At 47.9% G+C, this 12,148-nt stretch overlaps 1 protein-coding gene across 3 annotated transcripts in view; it reads right to left on the reverse strand.

Annotated features, from left to right (window-relative positions):
- Positions 1 to 1,474: 1,474 nt before the first annotated feature.
- Positions 1,475 to 12,148, reverse strand: part of ccdc186 (coiled-coil domain-containing protein 186) — a 35,603-nt gene continuing 24,929 nt past the window's right edge. For all 3 annotated transcript variants that reach the window (XM_031560667.2, XM_031560665.2, XM_031560666.2), the window contains exons 15-16: positions 6,987 to 7,206; positions 1,475 to 4,567 (exon numbers count right to left, since the gene is read on the reverse strand). In XM_031560667.2, coding sequence (XP_031416527.1) covers positions 4,484 to 4,567; positions 6,987 to 7,206 — 304 coding nt within the window. In that variant the 3' untranslated portion in view covers positions 1,475 to 4,483. The remainder of the gene's footprint in view (positions 4,568 to 6,986; positions 7,207 to 12,148) is intronic.

Genomic DNA, 12,148 nt, shown 5'->3' on the forward strand with positions numbered 1-12,148 from the left:
AGGAGAGTGACTGAGGCGACTCAGGGCCGGATCCTGCCCATGTCTGGCACCGACCAGGGCCTGAATCGTAATGCTTAGACAGAGACTGGGCACAGGGCACCGTTTGGTTCAACAGTACATTCTATTTCACGACAACCAAACACAATAGGCTGCAGGTTCTTTATAAGGTCAGACATTTTGGAGAAAACATCCACACGACAGAAGTTGGTTTCAGACATAAATACACATTTCAGTGAGCGATGTTTGAAACCAGCTAGCTAAACAGGCTCTGTCATGTCTGTGTCTATCTTGAGTGCAGTGAAACAGATGAACAAGATTACTGGGATTATCATCGAAACAGATACATGGAAGCCCCCTCTATCGCGTCTTTGAAATTCCTACATCCTATCTGGACGTCTCTGAGGACACCAGCAGAGGAAACCAGTATACTTGATACAAATGTCTGTGTAACAAAATACGTTCCCTCGTCCGGAAATGATTGCAAACAGAAGATGTCGGTTCTGTTTTCGAGAAGTTCTAAACTTTTTTTTTTTTTTTGTGCCATCTGTTTTCAACGAGATATTCAAAAGCTTATGTAAATACGGCTATTATTGGGCCGTGCCGTAAGCTAACAGGAAATGCACCACCTAAATTGTATTTGGAGAGGATAGGCAAGCCTGCATAAAACATCCCATCAAGACTCCGACAACACCTGATTTGTGAAAGAAATGGATGACTCATGTTTTCAGATTGTATTTTGAATGAAAACTGTCTTACAGCCTTTTAAAATGAGTAAGAAAAAAAAAAGTGGAAGAAAGATTAAGTGAAGCGTTATATCATTTTCTGTGTTGTCCACCACTTCACTGCTGTTCGAACAGGTCCTCAAGTTTATGTTTGTCTTGTCCTTGGGTGGATAATGGGGGGAGGACATCCAACATAATACAGGTACTGTGTGTGTGTGTGTGTGTGAGTGAGCACACGAGACAGCCTGTGGGACAGGGAGAACAAGTGAAAAGAGAGAGAGGGGGAGAGAGGGAGAGAGGCTTGTGAGAGGTAGCATGGCACTATAAACAGACATGTTTGTTATGGTTATGGCCAGATGATGTTTGTAATATTACTCCGGAGTATCTGGGAAGCCCTGCACAGCGATGATAGCTTGTGTCGTGTTGTGGTTCGACTGCCCTCACTCTCGAGAAGACTAATGGTGACAGGTGACCTTTTTGTGACCCTTACCTTTAGAGCTGTGCCCTTTCATGTTTGCCTGCCTTTTACCTGTAAATCTTTGGGCTTATTACGACTTAAATTACAACACAAGGTGCTATGGCGGATTTCCAGGACAGCCTCTTATACTTCCAGCTGTGTGGTGGAAATTACTCTGGCTTTGGCAATTCTCTGTTGACTAATTAAATCAAGGACAAGGCTAAAACTTTAGTGTGACACTGTCAGTTATTTACTGGCCTGTCCTGCTTTACAACAATGAGGCATGACGTGAACATGATTTCAGCATGTTTATTCCCTGTAAACGCCATATATACAGAAAGAAATCAGGAACCATAGTTTTAAAAACATTTACATAATATTACCATATCTACAAATATATAATCACAGTTTTCATGACTATTCAATCAGACAGAGCATAGCTGACAGATTGGAATCAACAGGAAAAAAAAAAAAGCGGTTTTCTTTTTTCTCTTCCGTTCTCTTTTTTTCTTTTAGAAAACACAATTGCAAATCACAATTGACCACTCATGGACACACACACACACACACACACACACACACAGAAACACACACACTTCAAGAGATACTTCATATTTATGTCATGTTCATATTTCAGAAGGGGCGTTGCAGCAATACTAGTCTCAGGTCGACTCCCAAACAAAATCAACACATCTTTATCGGCGGGGGGAGGGGGCAGATGCCATAGCTATCGTAGTCGGCAGATGCCAGGCTCCATAGGAACACTACATTCTTCTTCGGAAAGGGGTCAAAGAGGTGGTGGCTTGATTGGAATGCGCTGTGATGGATGGGTGGTGGTGGGGTGGCTGGAAAGTAACCACGGAGACAGTTGAATGAAGTGTCACCTTCGGTTCACTTCTGATTAGGTGACTGCATATGTGACGGTGTGTGCGAGGGGCGTCTGGAGACGGTGGAGAATAGCTCCGCTGACGTCTTCCAAGTTGAATAAAACCCCATGGGGGGGGGGGGAGGGGCAATGAAGGGTGGAGTTGGTGTTGTGGGGGGGGGGTTAAGGAGTGTAGTCATGACGACGGGCTTTCCTGTTGGACGGGAAAGATAACTGCTCGCTGTCGACGCCTTTGGGGAGCCGCATTTTATCTGGCGGAATGCTCCGAGCGTGGCTCCAAGTGCCAAGGGGCGAGAGAGGGCGGCGGAGTGACAGCATCTCTGCTGACTGTAAGTGAAAGAGGTTGTGCGAGTGTAGGTCTGTGTGTGTGTGTGTGTGTGTGTGTGTGTGTGTGTGTGTGTGTGTGTGTAAAAGAGGGAGAATGTTATTAGAAAGTGTGCAGGAGGTTCTCTGTTATCTGTGAATGTGTGTTTGTGTTTGAGTGTCAATAAGTAAATGCGATCTTGTCTTTGGGTGTGTCGAAGAGAGAGACATTGTATTTGAGTGTGTGTGTTTCTGCTTCAAGAAGGGGAGCAGCTTACCATCGCAGGTAACCAGGGCGACTACAGCTCAGAGATGCGTCACTGTGAAAATATTAAAGGCAGCCCTGCCCAAAACAAAAGAAAAAAAGAAAAAAGGAGAATTGCACTTTTGCCCTCAATATTTACAAGAGGGAATCTTCAAACCAGCCGCACGGAGAAGGGATAATTGAGCCTGTTTGCTTCCCTATCCCTTATGAGGGTCTTAACCCAGCTGAGGCGTTTTCAATGTTGCCTCCTCTCAGAGAAGACAGGAGGAGGATGAGGAGAAGGAGGAGGAAGGGTTGGGCCAACAGAAAGACAGAGGGAGGTGAACTTTAAAAACACAGACAAATAAAAAAAAAGCTCTTACGGTGGGCTCTGCAACGTGAGGAGCAGACAAAAGAGAGACCGACAGACAGACAGATATACAGACATATACCTGTGGCACTCCACAGCAGTAGCGGTTAAATAATAATAATAGCAATTATGCTTTTGGTGCACCTTCATTCATCCCCACAGCAGGGGAAACGGAATAAAAAAAAAAAAAAACTCCTTTACTGAAGAACAGCTCTAGACACAAGACAAGCGATTAGTCATTATCAGTGAGCATCCATACTGGAATTTTGGAGAGTAGATATTCAAGCCGGTGGTAATAGGGGGGCAGGCTGTATTACCATGGCTGCAGGCTAAGTGCTTTGGGATGGGGTGTGTTGAGTTTAGGAGAGAGGCAGAGGAGAGATGGTCTGGAGAAGTGAACTGATGAGAGCTGAGGGAGTAGGAGACTTGGGCCAGGAGTTGTAGGAGTTCTCTCTCTCACTTCATACTTCAAACCTTACATGGCCTTTTAGTACCAACACATACATTCAGTGGTATGGCACTTATTTATCATAGCAAAAGGGGGAGAAGGAGAGTGAGAGAGAGAGAGAGAGAGACAGCAAAGCCCTCTGTTTCCTTCTGGCTGGCCTAAGACAGAAAGACAGGGAAAGACACACAAAAAAGTGGAGGACAGAGATATGAGATAGATGAAGGTCAAGTTAAGAATGAAGGGAAAAAAGGCAGGAAGTTGCAGCCATTTCTTTAGGGCTTCTGAAAAAGAAGATGGAGAAAGAAAAAAGAAAATCATTCTTTCTACATCACACAGTTACAATTCCGTCAGCATTCAGCTGGGCAGAAGGAAGTTATGAAGTTTGTGTGTGTGTGTGTGTGTGTGTCTTCGGAAGGCGACCTTCACTGGTTCTACTTCAGCTGCTGCCCATTTCGCAGCTCATTGTGCGAGCAAGGCTGTTCGTTTTCTCCCCGTGCAGACAAATCAGAATGCGTGGGCACCCTACATTCAAACACCAGGGCCGTTTCACAGCTGGGCTGTGTGTGTGTGTGAATGTGTGTGTGTGTGTGTGTGAGCGAGAGAGAGAGCACTGCGGGGGTCTCAGCTGGAGTGAAAGTAGGGAGCAGGAAGAGGAAGATGAAGATGAGGAAGAAGGAGGACAGTGAGGGGGTTGAAGAGCAGTTGGGAAGAGGGGGGCATTTCTGATTGGCTGCAGACAAGCGGTTCCTCACGAACGTCAGCCAATGAGAGTGTGAGCGGCGCTCTGGCACGTTAGAGTTAGAGTATTTTCCTTCAGTTGGAATCAATCATGCAGTGTGTGTGTGTGTGTGTGTGTGTGTGTGTGTGTGTGTGTGTGTGTGTGTGTTTCATCGTGCATGTGTGGCTCAGTTAGGTTTAAGTCCATAGCAGTTGGTCGGACATCATGGTTGCTCTTCGTAACGTTTTGGTCCTTTTCGGTGTGTATCACTGTCCGTATATCTGACTCCATGCTCTGACAATGTAATATCCTGCTGGCAGGATTCATAACGCGTGTCACTTCCTCCTAGTCTTGTCCTCTGGCTCACGCTGCTGCTTGATTAGCCTCTCAATCTCAGATCCCAGCGTCTGCAGGTTCTCCTGTTGCAAAGAAAGAAAGAAAGAGAGACAGAGAGAGATAGGCAAAGAAAGAGAGACAGAGAGAGAGATGTCAGTGTGAACTTGAGGCAAGGAGTTATTTGAATGACAGGAGTTTGTCAGACAGACAGGCCTGTCACAATGGCGCCTTTGGCCACTTCAACAGCAGTCAGACCCAAAGGAAACAACAAAGAGGTAGGAGCATTTTTTCTAAAAGAACTGAAAGCCATCTCTCTTTAACCACATAACAGGGGTGATATTTCAGACTCTCTTGCTCGGGAGCAGGCAGAACGAACACTCGTGAAATGTTTCATTTCATTTCCAAGCTGAGCTGATCCTGCATTCAGACCTTGTTATTGGCATCTCTTACCTATTGGTATTCATTGCCCAGGTAAACACTCTCCTTTCTTTCCAGAACTTGTGCGAGGAGCATTGCCCATTGGCACGTTCCCTTGACACCCATAGTGTGCAGTCATGCCATAGGGGCTCTAATACGTAAGGGGGGGTAAGAACTTCAATGAACCTCTACAGGAATATGTGTCGTGTCCCAAGAGTGCCCTGATACGGCGAGGCCCAGACAGTGGTGCAGAATGGCAGGAGGTTAATGGAATGTGGCTGTGCAGTAGAGAGAGAGAGAGAGGGGGAGAGAGAGAGAGAGAGAGAAGGAGAGTGTGAGAGAGAAAGAGAGAGTGACAGTGAGAGAGAGAAAGAGAGACAGAGAGAGAGAGACAGAGAGTGAGAGTGTGAGAGAGTGAGAGAGAGAGAGAGAGAGAGAGTGCTCTGGTGCTCTCACACAAACAGAAGGAGAGAAGAGTTAAGGACAGAACAGAAGGACAGACTGGAAGGAGGGGGGGGGGGGGGGGGGAGAGGGAAAGAGCCAGCCTGAGATTCTGGGGGCAGATGTACGTACGGTAGAGCGTGCAGTACAAACAGCCACTTGGCCAGCCCGTAGAGAGCGCACGCAGTGCTTTATCATTACATGCTGAATGTTCTAAACCTGTGGCTGATCGAGTAATCAATGCATGTCTCCGTCCTCTAACCGCAATTCGTGGCGCCCGCAACTGAAGGGCTATCATTCAACCATGGCCGCAGTTTAATGGGAATGCGCTCTTGCAGCAGAATGCAGTTTTAGCCGTGTGTGGTGTGTGGTCTGTTTGTACATACTGTGCCATGTTTTAGGCGCACATGGAGTCGAAATTATGCAGAAACGGGGGCTAACATGTTAGTACATCTGATCTGCCCCAGAGAGAGTGAGTGAGTGAGTGAGTGAGTGAGTGAGTGAGTATGTGTGTGTGTGTGTGTGTGGGAAAGAGAGAGATAGAGAGAGATGAGAGGACAAGGCAGCGATACCTTAGGGCAGGGATAAAGCAGAGCCTCTACAGAACAGGAGTTTGATTGACTCATCATCTATGTCTTAGAGTTTAATCCTGCCACTGCATTCTCTCTCTCTTTCTCTCTTTCTCTCCCTCCCTCCCTCTCTCCCTCTCTCCTTTTCCTTCTCTGTCCTCCTCCATTACAGATCCCTGCTCTCACCATCAACCCCGTCCCCCTCACAAACTCCATTAATTCTCTCCCCGTCAGGAGAGGTGTGCCGCTCTCTCTCCTCCGCGAGAGGCTCTGGGCGACTCTGACCTGGATTACTGGCCTGCCAGAGAGTTTGGGGCGTCAGAGGAGGGGAGAGGAGAGCAGAAGCAATGAGAGATGAAGAGAGGAGGAGAATGGAGAGGAGAGGAGAGGAGAAGAGAGGAGAGGAGAGGAGGAGTGGGATGGCACACCTAGGCAGTTTGATACATTGCTATGGAAAGGAGGGAAAAAAAGACAAGAGAAGAAGAGAGGATAAAAGAAAAGGAGAGGAGAGGTCATGTTCAATGTTTCAGGTTCTCATGAAACGGTGGTGAGCTGTGGCTTGTTTGTTTGTCTGCGCTGTTGTAAAGCGGTAGGACACGGACAGTAACAGGCTGCCTACCTACCAAACAACTTGCGAAACACACACATGAGCAAACACATGACCATGGCACAGAGAGAGCATGTCCGCAGGAGAGGAGACTGAGGGAGTGTACAGATGATATGTTTATACACGGGAGTGTTTGAGTGTTTAAATGTGACCAGGTGTGTACTAAATGTGTCAGAACAGTGTTTTAGTAGCTGTGGAAGACACTGTGTGTACAGGTTTAAGTCCATGTTTATACTTTAAGTATTCTATAGAGTGAAAATGTGGAGAGTGGTTGTTAGGCCTGAGTGTGGTAAATGCTATACATGTTTTTCCTTATGTGTGAGTGTGTGTGTGTAGGGAAATATGCAGAAACAGCATGTTGTGATTGTGGTTTGTACATACATGTATGCAGGTGTGTATGGATGTACGGCAAAAACACATGCATGTGTGTGTGTGTGTGTGTGTGTGTGTGTGTGTGCGTGCTCACACCTTGAGCGTAATGTTCTTGAGCAGCGTGTCCTCGAGCACGGCCTGCAGCTTGCGGTTGATCTCCAGCGAGAGCTCCAGCGTGAGGCCGCTGTCGGCCGGGTGCGACGTGTACAGCGAGGCCATGATGCCCCCGCGCCGGCCCAGGGTGGCCTTGTTGAAGTCAGACGCCTCCGTGGACAGAGCCCCCGACTCCTCCCGCAACACGTAGCTCTGAAGGATCCTGAGGGCGAGAGATAGATGGAGAGAGAGAAAAAGAGGGATGGAGAGAGAGAGAGAGAGAGAGAGAGCGAAAGAGTGAGGCAGAGAGAGGGATGGAGAGAGAGAGAAAGAGTGAGGCAGAGAGTGGGATGGAGAGAGAGGATAGAGAGAGAGAGAGAGAGAGAGTTGAGAGAGAGAGAGGCAGGCAGAATGACCGACACAAAGAGAGAGAGGAAGACAGAGCAAAGTAGAGAGAAAGAGAAGAAGACAGAGGAATGAGGAAGGAGAGGGAGAGGAGGAGAGAGAGAGAGAAAGGGGGAAACAGAGATGGGGAGAGCGGTTGATTAGACAGCAATCTACACTAGAGGTTTCCCCCTTTTCACACTCCATGACAGCAGAACAGATCATCTGACACCTCTCTTCTCACCCCTCCACATCCCACTGTGAACGAGGGTGTGCTAGAGAGAGAGAGAGCGAGAGAGAGAGAGAGAGAGAGAGAGAGAGAGAATCTAACAAGAGGATAAGTAAGGGCTCTGAGAGAGGAGGAGAGGAGGCTATAACTGTTCCAGTCTAACAAGAGAACGATGGCCAGGGAGAGGGCTTAGCTAGAGGGATGAGTATGAATGAGTGTGGATGAGTGTGACAGAACTAGTGTGTGTGTGTGTGTGGATGAGTGTGACGGCACTAGAGAGAGTGTGTGTGTGTGTGTGTGTGTGACAGAACTAGAGAGAGTGAGTGAGTGAGTGAATGAGTGTGTGTGTGTGTGTGTGTGTGTGTATGAGTGTGACAGAACTAGTGTGTGTGTGTGTGTGTGTGTGTGTGTGGATGAGTGTGACAGAACTAGAGAGTGTGTGGATGAGTGTGACAGAACTAGAGACTGTGTGTGTGTTTCCTGTCAAGGCTGTCTTAATTACGCTTCTTTGGGCTGTGTGCGTCCCTACAGACAGCAGTCCTCTCTGCCAGAGACATCAGAGACGGACAAGACAACTCCATGGAGTTTTACTTCCCTCACTTACACTCATGAACACGCACACACACACACACTCACACACACACGCACGCACGCACGCACACACACACACACACACACACATTCACAAAACAGAGCATAAAGCATCTAAGGACATACTGTGCACTATGCATACACTGAATACCCACCACATCTCAGCACACATTCATGTGCTTCCATGTGCACATACACACACTCACACACATGCACGCACACACCCCCCAACACACACACAAACACACACTTCACTGAGCCGACTCTCCAGCAATCACTAATGAAGCATTTTCTAGCCCAGCTCTCACTTCCCCTGGCTGGTATGACTGACTGGTTAGTTTGGAGAGCTTTCTTTCTCGTCGTCGTCGTCTCCTCCTCCTCCTCCTCCTCCTCCTCCTCCTCCTCCTCCTGCGCTATCGTTTGCCACAGGATGTTCATTTACATGCCCTGCTCTGGAGGACCGGCTGCTCTCCACACACACGCACACACACACACACACACACACACACACACACGCACAGACACACACACGCACAGACAGAAGCTCCAGGCATTAAGTGGGCTAAAGCCCCAGACTTGTGAAACTGGAACGTGTCTGCGATGTGCACATCGTCACCACTGATCCAATGTGAGGTGCTTCCTCATTCAATAAAAGTAGTCATGGAGAGGTGATACACCAGAGTTCCTCACTGATATTGGCAATAACTGGCAAAAAGATATTAAGGGGGATTACAACAGTGGTGAAACTCACCGTCACCTTTTACTGGTGGACTCGCCAAAACAAGAAATAACTGACGCCAGGAAACATAGCAGTTCCCCAAAAAAATCCTTTTGAAAGTTATAAAATGCATAGACAATGACGTCTAAGCGTGTTATCTGCCTTTAAATAAAACACACAGTAATGAAGCCAAACGAGGCGGTGGGTAATTGCACTGGTAATGGCTCAATTTAACGGCGAACGGCAGAACCAGGTCTGCGACAGAGATAATTCGAAATCATTACTACTGCCATCATCATTTCACTCGGCCTTCATTTCAACCAGAAGGTAGTGGTGGTGGTGGTGAATCATTTCCACCCCCAAATAGAAGAGCGGAGATGGACGCCGCTCACGCTGCAGATCGTTCTGTTGTTTGGCCGTCTTTTCTTCTCCCTCGTTTCCCCACGATGACGCACGGGGGGTGAATGAAAGGACTTGGGGTGTTTTAAATGGGGTCCGTCAGACGGGGCTGTTAGTCCGCACAAAGAGGCCCGCGAGAAGGAGAGGTGAGTGCTTGTGGTATGAAGCGCACAGGGCTCACGAAAACCATTGAGACTGTGTGAGGCGGGGGAGGAAGAAGAGGATGGAGGGATGGATAGAGGCTGGTGAAGGGTGGAGGAGGGGGAGGGGTAAGATGAGAGTTGTGTGTGTTTGTGCATCCGCCACGGGTGACCGGGTGCATATGACGTCTGTTTTTACATTTCACTACATGTTCTCATATGTGACAAATAAAGCACTTGAACTTGAACTTGTAGCATGAGTGTGTGTGCATACGTGCGATTATGAAACTGAGTGTGTGTTAATGCATGTGTTTATGTGTATGCGTGTACCTGTGTGTGTGTATGTCGGGTGTGGTGGAAGATGGTGACTGTACAAGAGGACTCAATATCCACTTAAAGACCACTCTGATCAGTTCTAATCCTCACACAATTGAAAGAGCTCTTTTGAGCCTTCACCTTTTGATTCTCAACTTCTGCGAAATTCTCAAGGTATGTGACTGAGTAGACAGCTGGAAGCATACCAAGTTTCATGGGCCGGACAAACTTTAAGGAGTTCAAGGAGTTTGTGGAACAGATTTTTTTTTTGACAGCGGTAAACTCTGGGAAAATTTGAGACTGGGCAAATTAACATGGAGCACTAACACTTAACCCTTAAGGCAAATTCACATGAATAACAATTAGGAACAAGTACACAGCAAACCAAAGAAGACAAATTAAGGAAGAACACACCACTACACACACACACACACACACACACACGAAAACAACACATCTTACCTCGAACTGGCCTTGGGTCCGTTTCGGGCCCAGTCCCGTCAGAGTGGTATTTAACACAAAAAAAAGCATCAAAACAAAAATAATAATAATTTGTAAGAAAAAGTTTGAAAGATGCTGGAGGCTATGGGGTAAGGCAAACCTATATGAGCCAACAGTAAAAAAAAAAATCTACAGTTGGTTATGCACGTCTAGCTAGGAGGGTCCACAGAGACTCTTTGGCAGCCATTAGCCTCCGAGGCTCCACCTCCTCCAGCACTGACTGGTGCCGTTTCCTAATGGATGCGACACAGGAAGGGGGACAGCCATTTTTTTTCTTTTTCTGGGGCTTCCTCTTTCTCTGCTCCCCTACTGCGAGCGGCAGTGTTAGAGCTCCGGAGGCTGACCTGATTCTCACCCAGCGGGAGAGTCAGCTCCTCGGGAGAGAAGAGGAGGAGGAGGAGGTGTCGAGAGCGGATACTGCACGCTAGAAGCCTATAAGCACATGAGGATGAGGATCAACCCCAGACATCTCATCTTGCACTGCCAGTAGACCCATAGACCAAAATCAAATCAGATTTTCCCAAATGGCATTATTTACTTGCCAGTAGTTCTCCCATTGTTATGCTTCTCTAGAGTGTGAACTAGAAGGTGAACAGTTCCATTAAAAAAAGTTCCTCTTTAGTAACCTAAAAGGTTCTGCTGAGAACCTTTTTCTACAACATCTCTGTGGAAAGAATACGTTCCGTGTACATGGCATGAGGGTTCTTTAAAGATGCACTACACACAAGCACCGTCTCGGTTTCCCACCAGAGGACAGTTTGGTGGAGGAGGGCCGAGGCGACGCCCGCAGCACTGGGCACACACAGCTGTATGCCCGGCGCACAGCGGGCAGAGCTGGACGGCCGCCGGAGACTGGCATGAGCGGAGAGTCTGTGTGGACTCCCCCTATGCCAGCTGGCATTCGTGAATATGAGGAAACTGGTTGCCATGGGCTACATGTGCATGCAGGTCGCCCTCCACCCACAGGGGATGTCTTTGAGTCCAGGGATGATACACACACACACACACACACACACACAGATCATGCTTACAGGATCACCCAGACAGACACACACACACACTTTATGAGAGACGGGCAGGCAGGTACCTGAAGTCTAATCAATAGCACTTTTCCCATCTCATACTAATTCAAGTCATGCTGTAGTTTGTGTCATTGATGAAGCACCGCTAATGGACACGGCCAAGGCAACTGGCCTTAAAAACTTCCAACATGGCCCATTTGGCTGTCTGGGGAATGTTCCTCCCTTCATCACGAGCTCATGGCCACCTGCCTCAGAAGAAAGAGCGCCCAGCTGGGGCCCAAGTCTGGGGGACCCACATGAGCACGTCCCGACTGAAGAGACTCTCTATGCTGCATTATGAATGGGCTAGCGGGGGGTGGGGGTGGAAGTCAGGCCAGTGGCCCATATGGATGATGAAGGGGGAGAGGGCGGGAGGACATGAGTAAAGCCGTCTATGGAGGGTTCATATCTAGAAAAAAGCTTGGAGACTTGACAGGTTTGTGGCAGGAGAAGCACAATGGCAAGGACTCAAACTGAATAATCTAAAACAACACGTCCAAAAATGGAAATAAAGGAATAGCAGAGTGAAAAAGAACAGAGAGAAAGAAAGACCAAAAAGAAAAGAAAAAGACCAGAGAATGAGTGGCTGTGCTGGTGGTGGTGATGGAGCGAGTCTAATCTCGCCGCTCCTGCGTCAGGTCGGTGTGCGTGGCCTGCCAGATTAGGTGTTTTTGGGGTTGGTGATGGTGGGGGGGGGTGGGTTGGGGTTGCCAATGAATATGGATGTGATGTCGTCAGGACCCCTGCTGACGCATCACGCACCCCCCTTCCTCCTTTCGCTCCCCTCAGAAGAGAGCTATAAATAACACAGAGCATCTTAGCTCTGG

This window comes from Clupea harengus, chromosome 23, assembly GCF_900700415.2.
Source record: "Clupea harengus chromosome 23, Ch_v2.0.2, whole genome shotgun sequence".
NCBI lineage: Eukaryota > Metazoa > Chordata > Actinopteri > Clupeiformes > Clupeidae > Clupea > Clupea harengus.